This window comes from Vombatus ursinus, unplaced genomic scaffold (genome assembly GCF_900497805.2).
Source record: "Vombatus ursinus unplaced genomic scaffold, bare-nosed wombat genome assembly UNPS02014959.1, whole genome shotgun sequence".
Taxonomy (NCBI): Eukaryota; Metazoa; Chordata; class Mammalia; order Diprotodontia; family Vombatidae; genus Vombatus; species Vombatus ursinus.
The window spans coordinates 7,141,474-7,169,345 of record NW_020954737.1 but is presented as its reverse complement, the minus strand read 5'-3'; the positions used below and the strand labels follow the sequence as shown (position 1 = coordinate 7,169,345).

General features: G+C 38.7%; 1 protein-coding gene and 1 long non-coding RNA gene across 3 annotated transcripts in view; one reads left to right on the top strand and one right to left on the bottom strand.

The window, feature by feature from the left end:
• Positions 1-4,266: 4,266 nt before the first annotated feature.
• LOC114030431 lies at positions 4,267-5,372 on the bottom strand. Its single transcript, XR_003567607.1, has 2 exons — positions 5,285-5,372; positions 4,267-4,655 (listed from the first exon to the last, which is right to left on the bottom strand). It is a non-coding gene; the product is annotated as an uncharacterized LOC114030431 (long non-coding RNA).
• OSBPL11 (oxysterol binding protein like 11) overlaps positions 5,345-27,872 on the top strand; it is an 82,065-nt gene continuing 59,537 nt past the window's right edge. The window contains exons 1-2 of one of the 2 annotated variants that reach the window (XM_027845244.1): positions 5,345-5,774; positions 18,490-18,558. In XM_027845244.1, coding sequence (XP_027701045.1) covers positions 5,569-5,774; positions 18,490-18,558 — 275 coding nt within the window. In that variant the 5' untranslated portion in view covers positions 5,345-5,568. Of the gene's footprint in view, positions 5,775-18,238; positions 18,309-18,489; positions 18,559-27,872 lie in introns of those variants that run through there. The other variant, XM_027845245.1, reaches the window with a different exon arrangement.

Below are 27,872 nucleotides of genomic sequence, written 5' to 3'. Positions count from 1 at the left end.
TTCCTCTTTCATTTCCTCCTCTTTCCATGCCTGTCCCTCTTTTATCATCCCACCTTTTTCTCCATCCTAATTTCGATTCAATTCAGCAAACATTTAATCAATCAATCAACAAGCATTTATTAAGCACCTACTAGGCACCAGGCATTATGCCTGGGAATACAAAAAAGTTGTAAAAGACAGTTCTTTCCCTTGAGGAGCTTCCAATCCAATGGGGGAGATAACATGCTAACAAATCTGTACAAAGCAAGCTATATACAGGGTAAAAGAGAAGTAATTAACAGAGGGAAGGCACTGGAAATAATGGACACATATATCAGATTTTCTTCGTTCTGGTAATTAAAGAATAGGATACATAGAAAGGGAGGCAGGAAAGGAACAAGCACTTATTAAGTGGCTACCATGTGCCAGACACTGTGCTAACTGCTTTACAAATATTTACAAATATCTTGTAGGTTCCAACTTGAATTTTTGATAGTAATCCTCATGATGCATGCTAAGGACATTTTGATACAGAGGAGAGAATCAACATTTAACAAGCTCCTACTATATGCCAAGCACTGTGCTAAACTGTGGGGATACAAAAAGAGGCAAAAGACAGTCCCTGCCCTCAAGGAGCTTATAATCTAATAGGGGGAAGACAACAAATATATACAAAGCAATCTATATACAGGATAAACAGGAGATACTTAACAGAGAATTAAAAAGGATTGGAGAAGAAAAAGATGGGATTTTAGTTAGGACTTAGAGCAAGCTGGCGAGGAGATCCGTTAAGTGGAGGGAGAACTTTACAGACCTGGAGGGCAGCCAGAGAAAATGCCTGGAGCTGAGAGTTGGAGTGTCTTGGTAGAATAGCCAGGAGGCCAGTGTTACTGGATTGAAGAGTATGTGCTGGGGAATAAGGTCAACTGGAAAGGTAGGAGGTGGCAAGGTTATGAAGAGCTTTGAATGTCAAGCAGAGTATTTTGTATTTGTTCCTGAAGGTGATTAGGAGTCACTGGAGTTTATTGAGTAAGGAGATAACATGATTGGACCTCATTTTTAGAAAAGTCACTTAAGTGGCTGAATGGATGATGGATTAGAGCAGGGGAGAGACTAGAGGCAGGAAGAACCACCATAAGGCTGTTGCAATAGTCCAGCCATGAGGTGATGAGGACTTCCACCAAAGTGCTGGTAGTGTCAGAGGAGAGAAGGGGGCATATTCAGATTTAGAGGCTGAACACACAAGCTGGAATCCTAGCTACTGCCACATATATGACCCTTTGGTAAATTTTTCTGGGCCTTATTTTCCTCATCTGCAAAATAAGAGGGTTGGACTGGATGGCCTTTGCTAGCTCACTATCCACACATTATATCCCCTAACTCTGGGTGTTCTACAAGTCTCTGTCCTGGGTCCTCTTATCTTCTCTCTTTATACTCAATCTTAGTGACCTCATCAGATGCCATGAGTTTAAATATAACCAGTATCCAGATGACTATCTCTCTGTCTCTCTCTCTGTATACCTGTGTATCTATATATGCATATAGCTATATGACATATATATATAGGGCCTTATATTTAACTAATTCATACTTATTTGTATTCTCTTTATATTTATTTGAAATATGCTTACATACACTTGTTTTCCTTCCCTTAGAATGTGAGCTCCTTGCAAGTAGGGATAATTTCATTCTTTGTGTATGTCTACCACCTAGCATATATAGAAAGTGTTTAATAAAAATGTTTAATTAATTAACTTTAAGGTCTCTTCCAGCTCTCAATCTATGATTCTAGGATCCTTTGACAACATAAAGTGTTGGGTTATCTATGTTACGATGTTAGGGGTAAGAGAAGAAGGTGAATGGGGGTGAATGGGATGAAAATAACTTATTTGTGGGATATCTGAACTTTACTTTGCTTTTGTTTTCTCTTCCAAGGACAATAATCTTTGTATTGGCAAGACAGAACAAAAGTGGTTTATAGGAATTAGAAATCCAAGACAAGTGAAACTGTCTAGAAGCATCTAACTTCCATGAAATGAGGAACAGGACTACCTATGAATGAAATAGTACTATAAATAAGGTATTAAAAGAACTGGCAGATGTGCTGATGAGCTGCTGTTCGTCAAGTCTGAAAGACCTTAGAGAGAAGAAAAGGTGTTTTAGGGCTAGAAAAGGGTAGATGTTGGCCCAGTTTCCCAAAAAGGAAGAGGCTGCCTGAGTCTGCAAGCTGTAGGTCAAAGAGCTTGGCTTAAATGCCTGGAAAAATTCTACAATACATTACTAAGGAAATAGTTTGTGAGTCCTTAGAAAGGAAAGTACAGTAGTGATTACCAAAAGCCAACATACCATCTCATCAAGAATAAGTTATACCAGACTAATTTCACTTTTTTTTTTCAAAGTTAACCAGAGTGGTATGACCAAGAAAGTGCTGCAGCCATAGTAGATTTCTATTTCTATTTCCAGAACCAAAGTTCTGGGTGTACATAAACCAGGGGCTATCTTGGAGGCATCTCATAACTCAAAGGTGCATACCCTCCACCCAGGGTTTCACCCAGGAATATGAGATTCTGATTATATCTAGATCTCTGTAGAATAGGTAAAGAGCTCTTAGCTCCATGCAAGCATTTAGTCTAACAAAATAGAGCAGACATTATTAAGTCCATATGAGAGGACTAGGGCACCCTCATTTCCTGAAATAGGGCTTAGCTTTCCCTAAAAAGAAACAAAGTTGTCCTTGTCACCTGAGTGGTCCCTGCATCCCTTGATGCAGTTTCCTTATCACATAAGGACATAAAATCCTTATGAAATAAAAGAGTTGGGGGCCTCTCCAACCTGGTGTATGTCTGAAGACCACGCCACTCATCATATCTTACCTGCTGACCAGACCAACATTTCCAAGTGGAGACCGGGGAAACTTATCAAGACAAACTAAATACTTGCATCCTTGTTGCACATCTTTGCTGTGTCAGGGCAAAGTAAACCTTTTGTTAACTGTTCAATGACTTATAAGTGCTTCACTTCATCCCAAATTAAATCTCAAGTAACAGGGTAATGGTGTTAGAGAGGTCTCTAACTGCTCAATATAAAACACCTAAATCCATAAATAGTCAAAAGTACTCTCTTTTCTCTCAAGAAAGCCCACTTCCCCATGGGACCTACTTATGTTCTTCTAGACTTAAAATATTATAACCTAGGGTTACAGTTCCTCTGAAGTGAAAACACTTAGAGCCAGTAAAGTGCACTATAGTGAAGCTACATGACACAGTAGATAGATTGTTGTGCCTGGAGTCAGGAAGACCTGATGTCAAATCCTGCCTCAAACACTAATTGTGTCTCTGGGCAACTCACTTAATCCTTCTTGTCTCAGTTTCCTCATCTGCAAAATGGGGATAATAGTACCTCCCTCCAGAGTTGTTGTGAGGAAAATATGAGATATTTGTAAAGCACCTAGCACATGTTATTATTTCCTTGACCTGCATGATCTACATAACTCATGGTACCAATGAACAGCAAGGTTGGGGTATGCTGCTTCTGCTTGGTACCAAAGTCCTCCAGGGATGGGCCACTTTTGTTCTACCTTTGCTATTTTATATCCTTATTGCTCCTGGCTTGATCCAGGAACAACTTGGTTGCTCCAAGTGTAGCTATATCTGAGAGGCTGTTGGGAGCCATCATTACCATCACTGATGTTTATATACCTTAAATAATGAAATTGGGAGGCCTCAGGATGCATAGAGACTTGGGGAAGGGTGTTAAAAGGACTGGATGGCCTCTGAACTCTCTTTCATCTGTTAGGTGCTGTGATTAGGCAAGTGATTTTCCTCCATCTCTAAAATCCCTCAGATCTCTTCCAGCTCTAAATACCATCATCCTGTGACCTTTTGTAGACTAAACAGTTGTTGAACATGGAAAATTTATCTGAGTCTCTGCCCTGTGGCCCTTGAAGTCTGGTTTTAATGGTCAAATGAGCAAACATTTATTAAGTGCCTACTATGTGCTAGGCACTGGAGATAGAGTTAAACAATCCTTACTCTCAAGGAGCTCACCTTACATTCAAATACTGATAAGCATATTCTCACTGCAGCCCAAGGGCATTGGTACAGAACAAGCAGTCTTTCCATTCTTCTGATCCCTTCTCTTTTCTGATCTATTCTCTTTTTGGGTGGCATGCTGTAATTTCACTCATGTTAAAGATGCTCAAGGGAGGCAAATCCTACAAATCTGGGCAATGTTCTGCAATTTCCTGGAGGAATGAAAGACAAGTTCATAATAGCTAACACCGTCACAGCATTTTAACACAGGAAAAGCTTTATTTCCCTTCACCATAACCTTGTGTGATAGGTGCTATTATTATCTCCATTTCAGAGAGGGGAAAAACTGAGGCTCAGAGAAGTTAAAGTGATTTGCCCAAGGTCTCACACACAGAATCGAATTCATGTCTGGCTGATTCTCGCACCAGCTGCTCTCCTAGGAGACTCGTCCAGGGTCACACGAGAGGCAAGACTTGGCATCCAGAAGCCGGCTTTTCTTCCATCACTTTCGCCGCGCTCCAAACTCAGCTCGCCCTGCCAACCGCCCTCCCTCCCCTCTTGCCTTCTTCCAAGATGGCGCCAAGAGCTTCACCTTCGGGAGGAAGTGAGCACTCGCTAACCCGGAAGGGAAAGCGGTGGAAGAGGCTAGGGTGGAAGAGACGGTTGAGCCTAGGGTGAGGCAAGGTGGGCTAGTCGGCGGTCGGGCGGGGGTGGAGTTGAGGGGGCTGTGCCGGGGAAGCCAGAGTCGTAGTCTGGCCCCGGGCGCCCGAGGATTCCCTCGCGGGGGCGGGAAGACGCCCCCGCCCCCGCCGCGGCCCTGGGCTGGGGGGGGAGAGGTCGAGGGGGCTCCTCCTCCTTCCCCCGGCCCCGCCCCGCCTCGAGGGAACTCAGCCCCCACCTGCTCGGCTCCGCCCCGCCCCGCCCCGCCCCGCCCTCAGCCCGGGCGCGAGCGGCTGGGCGGGGGACCGTGCGACCCTCTCCTGCCCCGCCCCCCATCTCTCCGTACCTCCCGCCTCGCTTCCGGGGTTCCCTTCCCGGCTCGGCGGCTCCGAGCCTGAGGACAGAGCCGAGCCCGAGGTGGGCATCCTGCCCTCCCTCTTAGATCCCGGGGAAGCTTCCGTTCCTCCCTGGACTATGTCCCCAAGCCCTCCGGGCCCAGTGGTTGTTTTATTTCCCAGGAAGATCTGCCTTTTGGATAGCCCCGTCCCCTTTCTCCCTCCCTGCCCTGGCCGCCCCGGGAAGTTTCCTTCCCACCGGTCCTGCCCTAACCCCACCTTTTTTTATACAAATGCCGCTTCCTAGGAGGACTCAGTTTCCCTGTCCCTTGGGTGGTCCCCGTTTCGGCCGCCGACTCCTTCCGTGGCAGGCTTTTTGGGGCGAATCCCTTTAGGATCAGGCCGTTTAAAAAAAAAACCAAAACCTAAAAGAAAAGCCCTCCCCTCCCTTACCCTCCCCCACCCCCAAAAAAAGAACAAGCCCCGCCCCACCCCCAACACCTCCAGCGCAATATTATCGCCTCCCCCACCCAGCCGGAGTGGTGGTGGGCTTCGGAGGGACCATGCAGGCGGGAGAAGCGGGGACCGCCATGAAAGTGTCAGAGAGTGAAGGAAAGCTGGAGAGCCTGGGCTCGGCAGCGACCCTCAACAACAAGAACAGCAGCAACAGCAGCGGGGGCGGCGGCGGCGGCGCGGGGGGGACCGGCGGCGGCGGCGGCGGCGGTGGCGGTGGCGGCAGGACCAGCAGTGCCAAGGGCTGGCAGTACAGGTACGTCCCTCTGCGCGGCGGCCGGGGCCGGGGCCGGGGGTTCTGGGGGCGGGAGCGGGGGACCGGCGCCTTAGGTTCCACCTTTCGGCCCTGTGACCTCTGCTCGGCCTCAGCGGCAAGATTTCCTGATCTAGGGCTTCCAAACTCGAGCCCGATAAGGGAGTTGTGGGATCGGAAGATCAGCACCCCCGCGCAGCTTAGGAGAGATTCTGGAGAATGGGCCAGTTCCCGGGCTTAGCATGTCCATTGTTGTGAATGGATCAGAGGAGGTGAGAAAAGTTAAAAACGCTGAGTGACTTTGCCCTTGATTCGTGCTCTGGGGTCTTCTTTAGCAGCGATGGAAGTCCTTGGTTCTGAAGCTCTTGATAGGGCAAGATAACCATCCTCACTATTAGAAATGAATTGATTCAGTAAATCACCCTTGCAGAAATGATTCTTAGTTGCTCAGGGGATGGATTCCATATTCTTTGAGTTTTAAGCTTCTATTTATTATTCCAAGCCTTTTCCTTGATTTTAATGTTCTCGAATAGGATTATGAAACGGAATTTTGAGTGGGAGGTGTGTGCATATCTCTGTACGGATACATGTTTGCACATAAAGGCAAATATAGATACACTTCAGCTAGCTCACTCTCAAATCTTGTCATTCCATTTCAGTCATTCAATATGTGTATAAACAGATTAAGTATTAGGGAATTCAACTTTATTGTTAATAAACTATGGATTAAGTCAACAAAGGAGATTTTGTTGTAGTAGATTGCTAGACTTGGAGTCAGGATGACCTGCGTTCAAATCGTGTCTCAGAAGCTTATTAGCTAAGTGACCCTGGGAAAGTCATTTAACCTCTCTCAGCCTTAGTTTCCTCAGCTTTTAAATGGGGATAATAATAGCACCTACTTCTCAGGGTTATGGTGAGGATAAAATGTCATGTAAAGTGCTTAGTCACATATAAATACCATCCTTAAATATGATAGCTGTTATTATCATCGTGGGCTTATCTTTCAAATGAAGATATTTAATACCCATTATAGGTATGTCCAGAAAAAAATCCAAAATGATATTTCTCTATATCCTGGAAAAGAATTGTTTTTGAGTTCATTATGAAACCTGATATATTACCATTCCACTTAAGTGGAGGTCAGTCTTCTGGCAACATCAGTTCTCTAAAATATGGACCCAAACCAGGAAGTAAGCATACAAGGTCTCTGAGCCCTGGAAATAGTGTCACAAGTCACTGCACTAAAATCACACACTTTAATCAGATCATAGCCCTAAAGTTGCAAGAGAACTTGGAAGTCGTGAATCCAAACCTGTCATTTTACAGATGAGGAAACCAAGTCCCATAAAGGTAAAGTTGCTTGTCCAGCTTCACAAAGGTGCAAAATATCTGAGGTAAGATTCAATTCTTTCACTTACAGCCTTATTGGCATTTATTTAATTATACTCAAGCTTACTTGGAGTGGTTTCCCTTTTTAAAATGTTATCAATGAATCCAAAGACATGTATCAAGCACCTGCCACTTGACAGGCTTCTGCTGAGGTGGTGGGGATACCAAGATAAAAAATGAAACAGCCTGCCCTCAAGGAACTTACATTCTGTCATGGGAGACAATAACTATGTTTAAAATACACACACACACACACACACACATATTTTTACAAATACACATATACACAGGTGCAAGCTAAATTTATGGGGGGAGGGTAGTAGCAGTTGGGGAGGATCAGGAATGGCTTCATATAGGTGACATTTGAGCAGAGTTTTGAAGAAAACAAATATTCTGAGATCTAGTGTGCTGATAATTCTATCCTAAAACAACTCCCTACAATACACAAAACATACACAAAGTAATTAGGGTGGAAGGGTTGTGCTGTCACTAGATCTGGAAGGGCCTCATGTAAAAGGTGGCACTCGGTTATGCCGAGCCTTAAAAGAAATTTGTATTCTGAGAGGTGGAAGTAAAGAGGGAGAGCATATTGGGTGAGTGCGAAGGTGCCAAGAATAGAGACACAGTGATGGCGTCTCGGGAGCAGAAGACCAGTCTGGATCCTTGAGGGAGAGAAGGGTGTACATATAACAAGAAGGTTGGGGACCCTGTTCTGAAGGGCTTTAAAGGCCAAGCAGAGGTTGTATTTGATCTCAGAGGTAATAGAAAACCAATGCAGTTTACTGAATCAGGGAATAACACGATCAGATCTATGCTTTAGAAAGCTAATTTTAGTAGCTATGTGTAGGATCGATTGGAAAAGGGAGAGGTTAAGGCAAGAAGAGCAATTAGGAAGTTGTGACAATAACTCTAGGAGAGAAGTAATAAAAGCCTGCACTAGGGTGGTGATTAGAAAGGAACCAATGGAAGAGGTGTTGTGAAGGTAGAAATGACAAGATTTGGCAGCTGATTGGATATATGAGATGAGGAAGAGTGAAGAATCAAGGATGAAACTGGTTGACTAAAAGGTTGATGGTGTTTTCACTGGAAATGAGGAAGTTCAGGAGTGGGCTGGGTTTGAGGGACAAGTTGATCAGTAATCAATAAACATTTATTAAGTGCCTACTATGTGCTGGGCACTGTGTTAAAGGGCCAGAGAAGTCAGATCCAAAATGACTGTACCTAAAGTCCTTTCAGAGTTCATTTTAGGGTGTGTTGAGTTTGAGATGCCTACAATACATCCAGTTTGAAATACCAATAGATAATTGGAGATGCACAACTGGAGTTCATCATATTGGAATTAGTAGATTCTAAGGGAGGGATGGGAAGGCTGTTAGAAGTAAATAGAGGAGAACTAATATCTGAAAACTTAGGAAGAACTAAAAAGGAGACAGACTTGTATTACTGCACAGTGTAATGATTTAGGGTTTGAGATTTGCTTTTGATTTAGGAACTATATCAATTTTTCAGCTTTCTAGGAAAGAAAAAACAAAAGAATTGGCGGGGGGAGAGGGGGGAGTAGACCCTTTATCCTACACTATTGGTTTTTATGTATTAGTCTGGTTAGGATCACTGAGGGACTTGAGGCAGGCAGGCAAGGTGCATTTATTCCAGGTACTGGGGATACACATCCAAGAGAAAAAATGGGCCATCCCCACCTTTAAAAAGCTTATTCTAATGAAGGAAAAAGGGTGCTGAAAAGGGGTGGGAGGTGGGGAGGAAATGGAAGGGAAGAGGAAACTGTCAATACTGAGGAATGATGTCCTAGTCCAGAGTCAGAAAGCAGAGCCAGAAGAGAATGAGAGGTGGCTGGCCTGGGCCTCTTCCCAAAATGGAGACCTTGGGAGGGGTCTTGAAGGATGCTTTTGAAAACATTCAAAGAGGGAGCTGAGTATTTAGGGTAATAATAACAATTGTCATTTATATAGTGCTTCAAAGTTTGCAAAATGCTTTGTATATGTCATCTCATTTGAGTTTCTTAACCAGGTAAAGTAGATATATTACAGGTATTATCTATATCTAAAGTCTGAAGAAATTGAGGCTCAAAGAAATTAAATGTATATAGATAGGCAAGAAGTGAACCCAGGTCTTCTTAATTCATCTTTCCAATACTTCATGCTATCCTTTAACTTTTTGTTAATGGACATTTATAAAGAAAAAAATCAAATCCTGTGCCATCTGTTTCATAAGACAGGCTACTACATAATACATTTTATCAAGCTTTCAAACAAAAAGTGGTCAAAATAAAAAAAAAATAGTATATTAAGGAATAAACTTAAGTTGTTTGGAAAATATGTAGAACTAATTCCCCTAGAACCAAGAGAACTTTGTATACAATATTATTAATATTGTTCAAAGAATAATTGTGAATGGCTAAACTCTTCTGAGTATTATAAATATCTAAATCAACTACAAAAGACCTGTGAAGGAAGATGCTGTTAACCTCCAGAGAAAAGAAATTCATAAATAGAAGTATGCACAGTATGGTTTAACACATGTATGTCAAATGGTGAGCCTCTTTAGTGCTGTGTTGGGAGGGAGGGAGACAGTTCAGAACTTAAAATATAACAAAAAAACAAATTTAAAAAGATAAATGAGGTTTCGGGGCACCTAATTTTCTTTATATGTTTTAATTTAGTATGTGTTAAAAAGAAAGTCTTTGAAAAACTAAAATTAAGGTCGTGACTTGGACTTTAGATTTATATTGAATGTTTTGCCAGTATGTACTTTATACTGCTAGATTTTCATCCATCATGTTGCCATGTGTCGTTACTGTTTTAGAACATCCATAATTTCCTTGGTTTGGGCACTTTGTGTTGCTGCAGATTGCAACACCTGTACACCTTAGGAATTGTGGTGGCTAAATGTAATCCATTACATTGTGGCTAACCTCTTGATGATGAATTAATTAGCCTCTGAATTTCGCTCAACTGGAGCTCAGACAACATGGACATCCTGTGTCTCCAGGCCCATACGGAGAAGCTCTTGAGGCTGGTAAGATCTGTCAGATCTTGTGCCCAGTTTAGCATGGCCTTGAGAATCTAGGGTCACCTCCATGCCACAAAGAGGCATTGAAATAGGATGGTAGAGGATGTCCTCTGTTAAGAGTGTGGCTAGCTCTCTAGAAACGTAGTCATGTTCTATCTTAGAAAAGGCCCATATTTGACTAATATTGATATGACTTACTCCCTCCCCAATTAGGGTGAATCTTTTTTGTACTTCCTAATGTACATATTGTTTCCTCCAAATATGAGTACTTTTGCTTTTTAGTTTGGTATTTCCAGCATCTTTCACAGGTAGACATTTAATAAATGCTTGTTAAGTAAATGTCGAATGAATGAATGGTATTCAGATGTTAACTGGAAGACGGTTTTAAAAAAACAATTGCATCAAATGTTGGAGAAGTTTTGGATTCTAAAAGCACAAAGGAAGGAGATGAGAAAAAAGTTTAAAATAAGTGGTCTCCAATAAAACTTATGCCAATAAGACATAATGGGAGAATATATGTAAAATCATAGAGTCTTAGAAAAGGAAGTTAGGACCTCGTCCTCATCTGATCTGATGCTTGGATATCCTGGCTACCCTAACTTTTGGGGGTAACTAGGATAAAATATAGTGCTTATTGAATTTCCATTTTTTATTTATAGTAGTGGGAGACTCAGTTGTGTAAATATCTTGTTATGGGTATAGGGAAATTCTGAGGTATATAGGAATAGCACAATCCTGCCATTAGCCTGGTATTTTGCAGAATGCTTTGTCTGAGGTGACGATGATAGGTAACCCAAAGTGTTCTGTTAACTTGTGCTCAGTCCACTGAAGGATGTGAAAGACTTAAAAGAATGGAGTGTAAGGATGCAGAAAGATGCCAGATTGGAATAGAATCATGTGGTTGACCGAGCAGAGTTCTGGTTCTTGGATATTATATCTGAGTGACGTAAAACTAATACAACATGTGGTTCAATCTAGTGAACACTTATTTTCCTGCAGTGTACAATGCAACAATGTTAAGTTGCTATGTATACAAAGATGAACATGATAGTCTTGGGCCCACGAGCAACATATAGAGGGAATAATAGAGGGAAATGTAATTTGTATATGGTGTGTCATCAGGTAGAATATGATAACAATCAGAGGAGTGGTCTTGAAGCACCCTCAGAAAATTTTAGGAGGAATGGTCACTTACAGCTGGGGATAGCTTGGTAGAGGAGGTGGCAGCTGAAAGAAGAGAATTTCAACAGGCACAGACTTGGAGGAAATGTGTATGGAACGAACGTAGAGAAGGTGAAGGAGAGTCATTTGAAATGAGGTTGGACAAGTAGGTTGGAGCCATGTTGTAAAGCAGCAGCTCTCAAAGTGTGATCTGTGACTCCTGGGGGTCCCCCAGATCAAAACAATTTTCAAAATAATACGAAGATATATATTCTCCCATTAGTATACAGTGGAGTTTTCCAGAAGCTAAATGACCTGTGAATTAAAGATTTAGCTGCATATGTGAAGACTGCATTGATAGCTTGCCTACAGAAATATACTTTTGTTGTACAGATGGATTAATCTACAGATGTTGCTGGATTTGCTGTTTTGCTTATATTCCTCCAGCAACACTCACTAATCATTGAAAATAATCTTTTATGTGAGGTTTGATAACAAACACTAGTAGTGGTGCTGAAATATTTTTTAAATCTCCTGGTTTAACATCTAACTACTGTGTTGTCATTTACATTGCTGGTATAAAAGCAATGAAGAGTGGCAGCTAGGTGGAACAGTGGATAGAGCACTGGCCCTAGAATAAGGAGGATCTGAATTCAAATTTGGCCTCACACACATAGTACTAGCTGTATGACCCTGGACAAGTCACTTAACTCTAATTGCCTCACCAAAATAAAAAAAACAGCAATGATGGTCGGGGCTACTGGCACAATCAGGGTAGTGGCACCAAACTATTTTAGTCATTGTATTCTTCGTGGCCATGTGCTTGAAGTAAAAAAAAAAAATACCAGTTTCACATAAGAATGTCCTTGATGAAGTAATGAAAATGATTAATTTCATTAAGTCTTGACCCTTGAATACACATCTTTTTAATATTGTGTGCTAAAAATAGAAAGCATGCAAAAGACACTTCTGCATATCACAGAATGATGGTTGTCTTAAGGAAGAGCACTCATAGGATTGTTTGAGTTGTAAGCTGAACTATTCTCTTTTTTCATGGAACATCATTTTTACTTGAAAGAATGACAGGTGAATTATGATTGTTCAGACTAGGGTTATTTGGCAGACATTTTCTGGAAAAATGAATAAAATGTGCCTGTCACTTAAAGGAAAACAACTCATAGTATTTGTTGCTAATGATAAATTTCAAGCTTTCAAGTGAAAATTAGAGTTGTAGAAAACCTTTATGCTGCACTGTGAATTGGACAGCTTCCCAATACTTAAAAGACATCTGATGAAACTGGTGGTGATATTAAGGAATGTGGTTTGATATTGTATATTGAAATGTGGCAGCATTTGGAAGATCTTCTATGATGCCAGATATTCAAGAGATTTGCAAAAATATGTAAAATAATACCACACTTTCCACTAATTGTTTTGTCTTAACATGTAATTAATTTAATTTATTGATATTTTTGATATTAATTGATATTTTAAATAAATTGATGAGCTTTTCTTTTCTAATGTGGTATAGATAGAACCTTTTTGAGATCATCAACAATTTAAAAAATGTTTTTCTAATTACATGTAAAAACAATTTTTAGCATTCATTTTTAAAAATTTTGAGTTCCAAATTCTCTCCCTCCCCACCTCCCCCATTGAGAAGGCAAGCATTGACATAGATCATAGATATACAGTCATGCAAAACATCACAAGAGCATAAATGAGTCCTGAGACCAAATAGAACTGCTGTTGTAGAGGAACTTACATTTTAGGAGTTTGTATTTTATCTTATTGGGAACTAGGGAAACAGCAAGTTTTTTAACGAGACCATGATTTGGTCAGAGCTATTCACTAGGAAGATTTATTTTGGTGTCTTGGTGCCTATAGATTAGAGAAGTCAGAGAGGCTGGAGGTAAAAAGAGTAGTTAGAAGGCTACCTTAATAGTCTAAGCAAGGGGGATAAAGGCTGAAACTAGGGTGGTGTCATTGTAAGTAGAGAGGAAGTGTTGGAACCTGAGGTGTTGTGGAGGTAGAATTGAAGAGTTGTTCAATCATGTCCAACTGTTTGGGACCCCATTTGTGGTTGTTTTGGCAAAGATACCGAGTGGTTCGCTATTTCCTTCTCCAGAGGATCCATTTTGTCAGGCAATCAGAGGTTAAGTAACTTGCCCAGGGTCACACAGTTCTGTGTGTGTGTTTGCTGGAGTATAGAGTTTGTATAGGACAGTATGGTGGGTGGGAAGAAGGAGATTAGATCTAGACTTGTAAGACTATTGAATACCACACTAAAATGCCTTAATTTTATCTTATAGGCTCTGAAAGGCCATTGATTCTATCTCATTCCTCACAGAGACTATTACAAAACTTCTTAACTTAAGCCTCATATCATCACGTCCCCCCCCATCCTCAAAGTTGAAGACCTTACCTCATCCTTTACTCAAAAAAGAGAGCAATTGCCATGAGCTCCCTCTTTTCCCCTTTTCTATGGCTAACAACTTCTTGACACCATTTTCCATTCTTTTAGTCCAGTCTCTGAGGAAGATGTGGCTAAAGCTAACTCTCCGTCCTGCCTCCTTTGGGAGCTTGCTCCATTGATCATTTCCTTTCTCTTACACTAACAATTTCCAACCTCTCTTTATCCACTGGCACTTTCCCTGTTCCTATAAGTGATCCCAGGTTCTCTATCCTTAAAAAAATGTGCACTTGACCCTGCTATTACCACAAAACTATTACCCTATATCTCTCTTCTCTTTCATAGCCAAACTCAGTCTCCAGAGAATTACTGTGGAGAAGTGCACAGTGGTATGTGTAGCATGCAACAAATTAAGAACAAGAAATTGTACGAGAGTAATTGTGCTAGAGTAGTGGCATAAGTGTTGTAATCATCTACTCCTTGGAATATAGTAAGCGCTTTAAAATATCTTTCTATCATTAGTGAGATGTATAATCAGAAAAGTTTGATAGATAGCTTGCTGTGCCCATTAATATCCATATAATGTGAGAAGTACTAGAGGAAGTCCCTTAACATGCTGAATGGACTTCCTGTAGAGGATGTATAGGAGGGCATGAATAAGAGACACAATGAGAAAGTGTGGATAAGTTATGATTTTTACTTTGGAGAAAGCAGTCTGCATTGATGAAATTATATATATCCATTGAAGTGTCTTAGTGGTATTGCTATTTGCTACAAATTAGAGCTGAATTTTACAGGTTAAATACAAATTCTTCTCAACAAAAATAATTTGTATTTGCAGTATGATCTTTCCTTGCCCTACATAGAGATTGAATTTCTTAATGCAGTTTTCTTTCTTCCTTTTTCTTAAACAATGTTCAAAGTTAGTCATTTGCATGTTCTTTTTATTACTGTATATGTGAATCTGTATAGTGCAGTGGAAACAGTACTTTATTTGGAATTAGAAGTCCTAGGGTCAAAAGCTGATGTTGCCACTTACTAGTAACTTGGTTATAGCCCTAGTAAGGCCACATCATTTAGGCTCCCTCTTACCTCATCTGCAAAATAGGAATAATCATACTGGTACTTACTACCTCATAGGGCCGTTTGTTCTATCAAGTGAGACAGTGTATTTAAAGCACAGTGTAAGTCTGAAAACTTTGTGAATTTGTAAGCTGGTATTGTGATAATAGGCGGATTTGCAGAGAAAGTCCATTTGGTAAATGGGTTTGTCTGTTAAAATAGGCCAAAGAGGTCCAGATGGCTAAGGTGGAATTGAGAAGGAAATCACTATTAATAAAAAGTATGAAATAACTTTTGAGTACAGGGTGGCTTATGTCAGCTATTTCTGACCTTCTTTATACCAAGAAAATGTACATTTCCAATTGGAAAGGTCTCTTTTGCCCAAATGTGATCTGGTTGTTGCAGTCTCTTAGAGATTTTTCTTATCAGATTTAGATTTTTCTTATCAGAGGATGATAGATTTAGATTTGGGAGGGACCTTAGATGTCACTCCTCATTTTTAGAAGTTAGGAAACTAGGTTTGAAGATTTAAATGACTTTCCTAACATCATGCAGGTTATTTTATAGGAGAATTGGAAAGAGAACCTGAGAACCTAGTTACAAATTCAACACTTCTTCCTTGGTACCATATTTTTGCCTCTTCTTTATTAGGTGGATTTAAAAAAAAAGTTTATAAAAGTAGGTTTGAATCTCTGCTTTGTGGCTTCTTTGGATGATTTTTGTCATATCACGGAACCTTTCAGTAACTGTTTCTTCATCTGTAAAATGAGGAAGTTGTACTAAATGACCTAAATCCATGATACAGATTCAGAAATAATACAGTAAGATAAGGTAATTTTAGATGTTTATGAAATACATCTAACCAGCCTTAGACCGAGTCTGTTATTTTTCCTTTTCAGAGGGAAACTCATAGAAAAAACTGCCTCTCCTTGTCACTTCCACTTTCTCACTTTCTACCTAAGGCAGTAAGTTGGCATCTAGTTTCTTTAAAAAACAAACAATAAAACATTTTTATTGGTATCTTTTATTTTTACATCACTTAACTTTCTCTTAGTATCCTTTCTCTATCTTCCTCCCAAAGAGACACCCATATGAATGTTTTTAAGAGGGGGGCGGTGGAGACAAGGCAGGAGAGGAAAAAAATCCAAACAGTTCAACACATCTGGGAAATTCTGAAAATATCTGCAAAGTTACATTCTTGTGGACCTCCCAATTCCACAAAGGAGTGGGTGGTAGGGACCCGTAGACTTTATAACCTTAGCTAGAGTTTCCCAAGCCTATCTTTAGCCCATCTTGATTGCCTTTAGGTCGAAAGTATGTACTTTATGGGACCTAGAGATAATGGTGTCATTACTTCCGTAATGCCTCATGCTGATTTTGGAATTGCCTACTTGGGCTCTCTGGATTAAACTCTTAGATCTTTCTTTCAGTTCCATATACTCTTAGCCAATTAGCCCCCTAATTGAATGACTGAGTTATTACTATTTTACCTGAATATTACTTTAAGACTATTTAGCCAACTAATTTGCTTTCCTTTTTGTCCCAAGTTAGGGAGGGGTCAAAAAGAACATTTTTTTTCCCCATCAGATTTATTCACCTTTATTCTCAGTTCATACTGGAAGCTCACAGCAGACACTTCTGTTTTTATAGTGTGGTATAGTGAGCCTTTTGATATTTATCAGAAGTTTTAATTGTTGCTAAGTATGGCAGACTTTTTGTGCATTGGGTAAAAAAGGTTACTTTTGCTATATTGATACATCCCATGGAAGTTGAAGAGGTATGTGGCTACTTCCCACTTATTGATCCAGAGTGATTGTTAGTAACTAACCTCAACCTAAAATATTTTGTAATTGGTTAGGAAGAACACTAGAGAAATGAGAGAAAAAAATATTCCAATTCTAGAAAAATAATTATGGTATTTGTAGATTTATTATTTTTTTATTTAAAACAAAACATGTTGTTAAACTTAATGAGACTGAACAGCATTGCTGTATTTCCCATAGAATAGGATATAAATGCAAAAAAGTAGAAGATAACCAGAAATGGGATAATTTGAAATTCTACCTTTAATGTCAAAATAACAAAATGGCTGTAAGATGAAAAAGCTGGGGTAAATGGAGAAGAGAGAAGCAATGGTTAATAATAAGAAAGACAAATGGCAGTAGAATGAAACAAGGTTTTAAATCGCTGCTATTAATCTAGGTAATCTAATTTGGTAAGTATTTCAGATTTTCTACTCTTCAATGTTTTTGACAAAAGCACAGGAAAAATAAAGAAAAAGTATGTTTTGATCTGCATTCAGACTCCATCAGTTTTTTCTCTGGAGGTGGATAGCATTTTTCATCCTAAGTCCTTCAGAATTGTCTTGAATCATTTTATTGCTAAGAATAGCTAAGTCATTTACAGTTGATCATCATACGATATTGCTATTACTGTATACAATTTTTCTCCTGATTCTGCTCATCTCACTTTGCATCAGTTCATGTAAATCTTTCCAGGGTTTTCTGAGAGCATCCTGCTCATCATTTCTTATAGTATTCCATCACAATTATATACAACAGTTTGTTCACCCATTCCCCAATTGATGAATATCCCCTCATTTTCCAATTCTTTGCCACCACTAAAAGAGCTGCTATAAATATTTTTGTATGTATAGGTCCTTTTCCTTTTTATTTTATATCTCTTTGGGAAACAGACCTAATAGTGGTATTGCTCAGTCAAAGAGCATAGTTTCAAATTGCTCTACAAAATGATTGAATCGGTAGATAACTTTACCAATAGTGCATTAGTGTTTCACTCAATTAACAATTTCTAAAAGCTGTGTAAAAGATTTGATTATCTGAAACTTTATTATATTGTAATATTACCAGAAGAGGAAATCTTTTATTTATTGAACATTTGTGTAATTAGTTGGTGGCAGTTTAAGGGTTGACAACCCTATTTATTTGGAACTCTTACTGTAAATTAGTAAAATAAATGAAGGAACCGCTTTATTATAACATCATGATGTATAAAAGTAACAGAAATGCTTTATTATAAATGGGGGGGAGGTTTCTGATAGTGGAATAAGAACTTATTTCAGGACCAATGAAATTTGTAATTTCTATTATTTTAGCATTGACATTAATATTATTTTAGCATTGACATTAATATGATAGCATGGCATTGTGGAGAGAGCTATTCCTAGAGTCAGGAAGGCCCAGATTCATATCATACCTCTGACTCAGACTGATTCTGTAACTCTCTGTACTTCACTTTTTAAGGAATTAGGCAACTTTCAAAAACTGTTTGTACAACAGTTTCTGATCTGCATAACTGAAGCATGTTTCCTTAGTAGGAATTCCCTACACCAATGAAATTATAGTTTTGGACAAAAAAAAAAGAGAGCATTGGTTTTTATAGCATTGGCTATATTTTAAAAGTCATTCCATTAATATAACTAGACTTTGTTTGAAAAAATACTGATTAAGTAAAGTTCTATGGCTGTAAGTTTTGTTAAACTAAATGTCTGAGTTTTTTAAAATGACTTTAAACTTTTCTTATTGTTTGAACCATTTATAGACAATACAGCTGACTTCAGCTGTTTGCACAGCTGTATAGTATGCTTCTTGGGATTTCTTTTGATTTTCACTGTTTTATGACTGACTGTTCTTATTTTTGAAACAGTGATCACATGGAAAATGTTTGTGGCTATTTGATGAAATATACCAACCTTGTCACTGGCTGGCAATACCGGTAAGTTTTATTATTTTGTATCAATTTTTTTTCTGCTTATAAGATAGAGTAATGGAAAAGGTACTGGGACTGATCATTATTTTATATTTTGGTGGTTATTCACTGTGGGGCTGGGTTCAGCAATTTTCAGTGATGTTATTCCAAGTCTTCATTTATTTACTCCCTTGCATTCTGCTGTATAGTAGTATTTTTTTTTAATGGAGATCAGATAATGCTAGCCATTTTTGTGCAATACTTTGCATGCCACACAAATTTTGCATACCTACATATCTTTTTCTCCCAGTGATAGACATTGATAAAGGACAATTAGGAGGAAAGGATGGTTGGAAGAATAATGAGCTTTAATGTTCAACTTTTTCTATAAATCTGGTTGCTGTCACCAAGGTCTAATAATCAAATGCCTGTTGTTCTACTATTATAACTTTGATACTTTTGCATTTGGAATGAAATTTTCGTTCTCTGGGAATTCTGTTTCTCTGTCATAGTAGTATTGAGTACAACTATTCGCAACAGCTTTCACAAATTTAATTTCTGCAAACTTCCTACTAGAAGACTAAGATAAGCAGCAAACACATTTGTATGCTTCGTCTATAAAAATGAATTATAACCTATACATCTTTTTATGTACTTGTAACTTCCTAATCACCAGAAGTTCATCTTAGTTCCCCAGATTTCTGTGTTTTCTGAAGAGCTTTCCATTCTTGCAAATGCTTTTGTCCATGTTTCGATATTCCCTATATCTTCATCAAAATCATCTTCACCTTTAAAATTCTACACTTTATTGTCCCCCAAAAAGAACGTTCCCATGTATATAGCAGAAGAGAATTTTTCTTTGGAACTGTAAGTCAGTCCATTCATGCTGCTTGGTTTTTCTTGCCATTATACAATAAAGCCTACATTTTACTTTCAGAATTGGCTTCTTTTTCTATTTCCTTCTGGACTTCCTTTATTTTTTAAAAAAAGTTACAGTTCTCCTCCCCACCCCCATTTTTTGGCATTATTGCAAACCTCCCCTCCCCCAACTCTTCCTCTTCTAAAAGCAGAAAGAGAAACAAAATCCTTGTAACAATGTAATCAAGCGTAATGAATCTATCCAATATCCATGTGCAAAAATGTGTGTACTTTATGTCTGTCACCTCTCTGTCAGGAGCAGGCTAACATGCTTTCATCTTGGTCCTTTAGAGACATGGTTGGTCATTGATTTCATCACAATTCTTAAGTCTTTTAAAGTTGGTTTTCTTTACAGTCTTGCTATACCTGTGTAAATTCTTCTGCCACTGCCTGCTTCATCTGCATTAGTTCAAAGTACTCTGGATTCTCTGAAATGATCTGGCACAATTTCTTATTGCGCAGTAATATTCCATTATATTCACACACAAAATTTATTTCACCACTCCCTAGTTGTCCAAGTAGCAACTTAAGACACTCCTTTAGATTCTTCCCTTTCAGTTCCCCTTCTAATTCTTTACCCTCCCTTTTCTCTTTCTTTAACTCTCCCTCCCCCATCCTCACTTATTTCCCTGTTGACTTTGATGTATTTTTAAACTGTATATGTATATGGGTTCAGCCTGCCCAGTTCATCAATTCATTTCGTTCTGCAATTCATCTGATGCCTTCTTCACCCCACCTCTTCGTCCATATTTTTATAGTCTTCTTCTTGCACACCCTATTTTGGAGAAGTAGCAGGTTTCACCTTTTTCCTCCTTTTAACATCAGTGTATTTTTTCCCCCTTTTTCATCTCTTTAGGCCATCAGAACAGAATAAATCCATTCCCTCAGTACTCTTTGAAGATTTTATGGCTCTGAAAGGACACTGGTTTCTTCTCCCCCTGATTCTAATATTAACATTTAAGAAATAGAGAAAGATACTACCAAAGTTATAATAATTGACAAGATTTGATGACTTTCTAGAATGAATGAATAAGCATTTTTAAGTAAAACAAAACCCTTGTAACAAATACACATCATCAAGCAGAACAAATTCCTGAATTGTTCATATCCAAAAATGCATGTATCATCTTCAGTACCTCACCTTTCATTAGGAGGTGGGAAGCATAATTCATCATTAGTTCTTTGGAATCATGATAGATCATTGCATTGGTCAGTTCTTAAGTCTGTTTGATTAAGATACAACAATCAAAGTTGTTATAATGTTATTACATATGTCTTTGTAATGTTATTTTAGAGATTATGAACGAGTGCTTAGCACTGAAAATACAGATAGAAAATTCAAATACAGCTGTTGGAAAAAGGAGGGAATGGGCATGAGAGTTGGAGTGGAGTGAGTTCCCTACTATGGGAGTAGGGATGGAGGTGGGGAGAGTCAATGTCTAGCCAGGAAGAGAAAAGGGAAAATAATCCTCGTGGTGTTTCCTGACCCTTGGGTACCCATTGAGATCTAATATATAGGGTAAGGGGAGAGAAAAGGTCAAAGATGACCGAAGTTTGCCACTTGGGTAAGTAGAGAGTAGTGGTACCATGAACAAAATAGGGCTGAAATGAGACTTAACAGTATGTTGGTATGCAACAGAAAACAGTATGAATAAAGTCCTATAAATTCTTACTCTTCGGAAGATTCTTCCTGGAATTCTTGTGACTTTTATTTCATGTTTCAAGAGGCAACATAATGTATGGGAAAGAGTGTTATACTTAGAGTCAGGAGGACTTGGATTCCTATCTATGACACCAGAAAAATTACTTCACCCCTCTGAACCTCAGTTTACTCCTTTGTGAAATGAATTTAATAGTACCATCTCTCTGACAGAATTTTTGTGATCATCAAATATTGTTTGAAATAATTTAAGACTCTTTGCAATGTTAGCTGTATTATCTATTCTTTATCCCCATAATCTCATTATTCTTATTATGTATAAGATCAGACTTAAAGACAGTGACATTGAGAATGAGAATATATTCAAGGGGGAAATTTGCCATCCTAGAATTCCACTGGACTAGCAAGGCAAGGAATCTTACCATATGTACCAACATATTCACAGACCCACACATTCAATACAAGGAGGTAGGGATAGGAAACATTTACCACAACAGTAAAAAGGGGACACTGAAAGGGGGCAGAAATACATCAGACAAAGAAGAACTCTGGCACTTCTAGTAATTTGTTTCCTGATCTTTATATGTACTCTTCTCTCTGGCTTAAAAACGTGCCTCTGCCTTTCAGATTTCTTCTCTTGTCCCTGCTTTTTTGGATTTGGTGTTTCTAAGAAATTATGGTTCTAAACATGGCCTGACTACCCCTTTCCCCAGCTCCTCAGTTGAGGCCATTAGCCTCAGCAAATCACTTCAGTATCTTTGCCAAGAAAACCCCAAATGGAGTCACAGAGAGTCAGATAACAACGGAAACAAATTTTTTTTTTTTGCTTTTTTTGGTGAGGCAATAAGGGTTAAATGACTCATCCAGGGTCACACAGCTAGTAAATGTCAAGTGTCTGAGGCCAGATTTGAACTGAGGTCCTCTTGACCCAACCTCTATCCACGGTGCCATCTAGCTGCTCCTTGTTTTTTGATTCCCTAATTCTTTAGGATTGATTTAGTCTTCAGCTAGTTTTAGTGCTTTCTTCAAAGACCATTGTTGCGTATAATTCTATTGTATTGTTATCGGTAAAGGATTCATTTAATATTTCTGTGTATTGCATTTGTGAAATTTTTACTTGGTTGATTTTTGTAAAGGTACTATATACTGCTGAAGAACATGTATGTTCCTTTCAATTATCATTCAGTGATCATAATAGATCTATAATAACTAGCTTTTCTAAATTCTCTTGAGAGGCAGCTAGGTGACACAGTGAATAGAGTGCTGGGCCTAAATCAGGAAAATCTAAATTCAAATCCTCCCGAGACACTTACTAGCTGTGTGACTGTGGACAGTTTACTTGATCTGTCTGCTTCAGTTTCCTTAACTGTAAAATGAAGTTAATAACATGTCCTAGGGATGTTGTGAGAATCAAATGAGATATTTGTAAGCTCTTAGCACAGTGCCTGGCACATAGTAAGTGTTTAATAAATGCTTCTTTCCTTCTTTCTTTCATCTTTAACTGCTTTATTCTTTACCTTATTGTATTTGTATAGGTCTGAAACAGTACATTGAGGAAATACAGTAATATAGCCTGAAAGGAGTACAGTATTATAGGTTTATTTTCTATTTCTTCCTGTAAATACTTTAACTTTTTTATGCCTACAAATATATTTGTATATATATGTATATGTATGTATGTATGTGTTGACATTAATTTTCTATGGTGCCTTTGAGCTAATGTAGTTTCCCTATTTGTGTCTTCTAATCAAATCTTCTACTGTTATATTATCTGTCATGACTGTCACCCCCTGCTTTTATCAATTCATCTGAAGCATAATAGATTTCCCTTCAGTCCCTTCTTAGAAATCTATGTGAATCTTTATTTCAGGTGAGTTTCGTGAAAACGGCATGTTGTTGGATACCAGTGTGCTTTCTAATCCCATTTTTCATCCCATCCACTTAATGAAGTTTTTCCTGGCTGTAAGACTTTATCTTTTGCCTGTTATTTTGTTCCACGGTTTCCTCTCCTTTAATAGTGGCAACTGCTAAGTCTTAGAGTGGTCTTCACCATGGTTCCTTGGTACTTGAACTCTTTTCTTTCTAGAAGTTCAAAGTATTCTTTTCTTTGGTAGAACATCTCTGGATTTGGACTTTGACATGCCTGGGGAGTTTTAATTTTTGGTTTTTGGTAGGTCACAAGTAGCTTTTTGTTTTCACTTTGCCTTCTGGTTCTAATAAGCCGTGCAGATTTCATTCATTATTTCTTGAAATATGATAACCAGCTTTCTTTTAGTAAGGATTTTCATGTAGTCCAGTCATACTTAGCTTTTTTTCTCCTTGAATTGTGTACTAGGTCATTTGTTTTTTATTAGAGACACATGTTACATTCTATTTTTTTAGTTTTTTTATTTTCTTCCCACTTCTTGTTTCAAAGTAATTTATTTCTGTTTGGTTCATTGTAATTTTACAAGAGTCTGTCACTTAGATAAGGTTTTTTATCATCACCACTGTCATCAAAAGAATAGATTTAAAATTTTAAATAAAATTTTATTGTACTCAAAAATGTAGAAACCATTATAAGTTCAAAGTCCTTACAAAAAACTGGTTGGGGAAGGGTGGGGCAGGCCAGATTTGGCCTTCGGGTTGTCATTTGCTGACACCAGCTCATGAGCTCTCATTTTATTTATATCATTTAAAAACTCTTCATTTCTTCCAGGAATTCTAATTGATGTTATTGCTAAGCTGTGTTTTTGTTCTCAGCTTTACCTTTAGATGTTGTAGAATCACTCACTTTTTTGTTTATTTACTCATTTTTCTCATTTGTAGAATTGAGACTTTGTGTTAGGGCCATGCTCTGCACAACTCTGCAAGGAATTATGTGGCCTTTTTGGTCCTAACCTGTATTACCCGGAGCCCTACTACTGCTTCCACCAGATCTTGAACTCAAGGACTTCTGGAGTGGCTCCATACAGAGAGCTGTAAACTCTCAGTGTCATAGAAGTCTATGGCGAAGTCTGATTGCTGCTTGCCTGGTCTGAACTTTGCAAGTGACACAGCAGCAGGCTTGACCCTGATTGGAGCTCCAGCAGATAGCTGCTGACCCTACAGTTTCTGTTGCTTTGTTGAAAGGAACAGAGTGATACAGATGTAGGTAGACTCACTCCAGAAATGTAAGAGTTCCCTGTCCAGGGTACAAAGCTGTAGTCCCCAGCTGCAACCCCTCTCCAGTGTTGTCAGACCTCTGGCTAGTTCTCTCTGCCTAACCGAACTGAGTAAAGGCACTCACTGTAGTTTGTCCTTGGATTTCGGTGTTACCACTTAGTCTGGTATGCTTTCTCAATCTTTCCTGGAGTATTGTGCAAGAGATCTGGACTGTCCTGTTCTTTTGACTCTGTCATCTTTCTAGTTCTTGTATTTGACTAGTAATACACCCTGTGAGAAGTCAGAGCAGTTTGTAAAGAGAAGCTGACTACCATTCCACTCCTGGGGAGCCCCTGGGTGTCACAACAGGTTCTAACTACTTTCCTATAATCTCCACATCTGTCAAACTGGTGGCTTTTTCTCATGGCTGTTATGGCCTGCCAACTAGGATTTCTTTTCTTAGTGTCCAGTTTGTATTCAACTGGTTATTACTATAAGAGTAGGTTACCATTGACCCTGATCTGTATCCTTCATTGCCTTTTCTACTACTGTTACTGATAGAGAAATAAGTAGAATATTCCATCCAGGTTGTCCTAAGCTTGTAGAGGAAACAATGCCAGTGAGGAAAGGACCAAGGAAACATGACATGACATGCATATTCCAGAGTTTTTAGGAGTCTTCTCTTATTGCTATATTACTGAACCACAAGTTTTGTGTTTTTGTTGTTGTTGTTGTTGTTGTTGTTGTTGTTTTGTTTTTGGCTAGGCAGTGGGGTTAAGTGACTTGCCTAGGGTCACACAGCTAGTAAGTGACAAGTATCTGAAGCCACATTTGAACTCAGGTCCTCCTGACTCCATGGCCAGTGCTCTATCCACTGTGCCACCTAGCTGCCCCAGGAGTACTTTTCAAGATGTTTCCAGGTAGCTTCAAAAGAAGTCTTCTGGTGTTAATTGAAGTGACTAGTCTACTATTTTTCTTTTTTTTAAAATTAATTTGATTTATCAACAATCATTTTGAGTTTTACATTTTTCTCCACCTCCCTCTCCAATATGGTGCGCAATCTGATATAGGCTATACCTATACATTCCTATTAAACATTTTCACATTAGTCATGTTATAAGGAAGAATTAGAACCAATAGGAGGAACCACAAGAAAGAGAAAACAAAACAAAACAGAAGAAAAAATAGCAGGTTTTTCTGCAGTTTGCCTGCTCATCATTTCTTATAGCACAATAGTATTCCATTACATTCATATACCACAACTTGTTCAGCCATTCCTCAATTGATGGGCGTCCCCTCAGTTTCCAATTCTTTGCCACCACAAAAAGAGCTGCTATAAATATTTTTGTAGTGGGTCCTTTTCCCATTTTTATCTCTTGGGATACAGCACTAGAAGTGAAAGTATTGCTGGGTCAAAGGGTATGAACATTTACTACTACTATTAAAATTTCCTTCCCAGAAGGTTAGATTTTTCAAAAGGGTCTTAAATTCTTGACTAAAAATAGACTGTATGGTCTTAGTTTTCCTAAACTATCTTTTCTATCTTTTTCCTAAACTATTATTGTCACTTTGTCACTCCAAGAATCCTTATTTGGTGCCTCATAGTGCTATAGCTATGTAAATGTTAGTTGTTGTTATTGTTGTTATTGCAGTGAATCTGGCTTCTCAAAGGTTTATCTCAGCAGAGTACAAGCTCTTTGCAGGTTTTGTCATTTTGGACCAACTTCAAGTACAGTCCTAGAGAGACTGTGTCTAGGGTTTAAAGAATAGTCTAGTCAAGTACAGAAAGATAAACTGATACTAAATAGTTTTTTGGCCTTGAAAACCATGAAACAAAGGAAGATAGAAAATGTTCTTAAATGTGTGCATTCCCTTTTGCTTCTTGGTCGCCCAAAAGGATCAAAATTTTTGATGATGCAAATGGCCGATGAAATGAACATATGGGGTCAAAATAGGCTACCACGTGTATTGCCAATGAAGAATTGTATAATCTGCTAGTATTGTGGTATGTCTGCTAGGCATAACACTTTCTCTAAAGAATTCAAAGTGCGAAGGGCAGTGGAGAGTTACGTGATAAATGTGAGCAAGCCTCAGAAATAATCATTGAGGAACTTTGAAGAGGCACAAGAGTAAAAGGTATTATCAGGCAAATTTCATGATAAGAAGAGAAAATGGTCTGGTCACTTGACAAGTAGACAGCCTGAGTGTTCCAGTATCCTTGTGAAATCAGGAAAAAGTGAGGAAGTCCCTAGCATTTCAGAAGGGATCCCATGAGTTATGTGAGCACACAGACAAGAGGCTGGACAAATGGCTCATTTACATATATTTGTTTGTGGAAACAGGATACAATTAGTGGCGTTATAATGGCAATTTAGGACTAGGTCTTTGCCAGTTGAAAATACAGAAGATTGATCTTTGAGGAGCCCAGATTTAGTAATATAGATTATGCAAGGAAATGGTAGAAAATAATGCAGAGTGTTAGTGCAGGCAATGAAAATCTAGTACCTACTAAGACATTGACTGGTGGCTGGAATTAGATGGATGAAAAATTCTCATACTAAAATATAGACCTTTGAACATCCTGGAGTAGTCAGCTAGTAAACTGTACTGGAACCAGATCATTATCATAGACTGTTGCCCACATTTGCCTAGGCCTTTCATCCATTAAAGCTTTTTAAATAGATGTTGGCATACCAAATACAAGCTACATGGAACAAAACTTTATAGGGACATAGAGGAAATCAAAATCATACAGGAATAGGATTGAATAAATATTCTAGTTCTCCTTTCTGAAGTCCATACGTAGGATGAGCTTTATATCCTAATATTTTATTCATGTAAAAAAAAGCAATTATTTTGTCCACCCATGCAATAATCTATAGAACATGAAATGTAAAAGATTAATAGACTAGTGACTTATCCTGGAACTATATCTCAAAAGAGAAGAGAACAAGATAATAGTTAATATTTATTTTGTGCTTTGGGGTTTGCAAAACCATATATAATCATTTTGGAACTGGGCTTAAAGCTGTCTTGTCATGGCAAGAATTTTAGTTAACAGTTCTGTTGAGTTATAATATATACTTTGAGACCTTTCACTCTTCTGACTCACAGCTGCCATTCAGGTTGAATAGCATTATCCCTCAAGTGTTGCCAGTAGCTCCCCTTACAAGCATTAACATTCACAAGGCAGTGATTTTAGTTCCAGGGTTGTCTGTCTTTTCAAGAGGGGTGTTTTTTAGGCAACAGTAACAACAATAGCTAATATTTATGTAGTGAACTAGGCACTATGCTAAACATTTTACAATTGTTCTCATTTGATCCTCACAGCCACACTGGAAGATCTCAGTGCTATTAACCCCATTTTACAGATGAGAAAACAGAGGCAAATAGGTTAAGTAACTTGCCCAGGGTTATGTAGTTAGTTTCTGAGGCCAGATTTGAACTCAGGGCTTTATGACTCCAGGCCCAGTGCTTTGTCCATTGTGCTATGTCAAATTGGGATGGAGGCATTTCTTTCACAAACTTAAATAAAGGACCTCTGTGCAGCTAGCCTAGAGAAGAAAGTCATCTAACTTCCTTTGGTTCAGCTCTGGGATGTACAGCTGGATTTATGGTTGATGCTTCCTATTTTCCATTT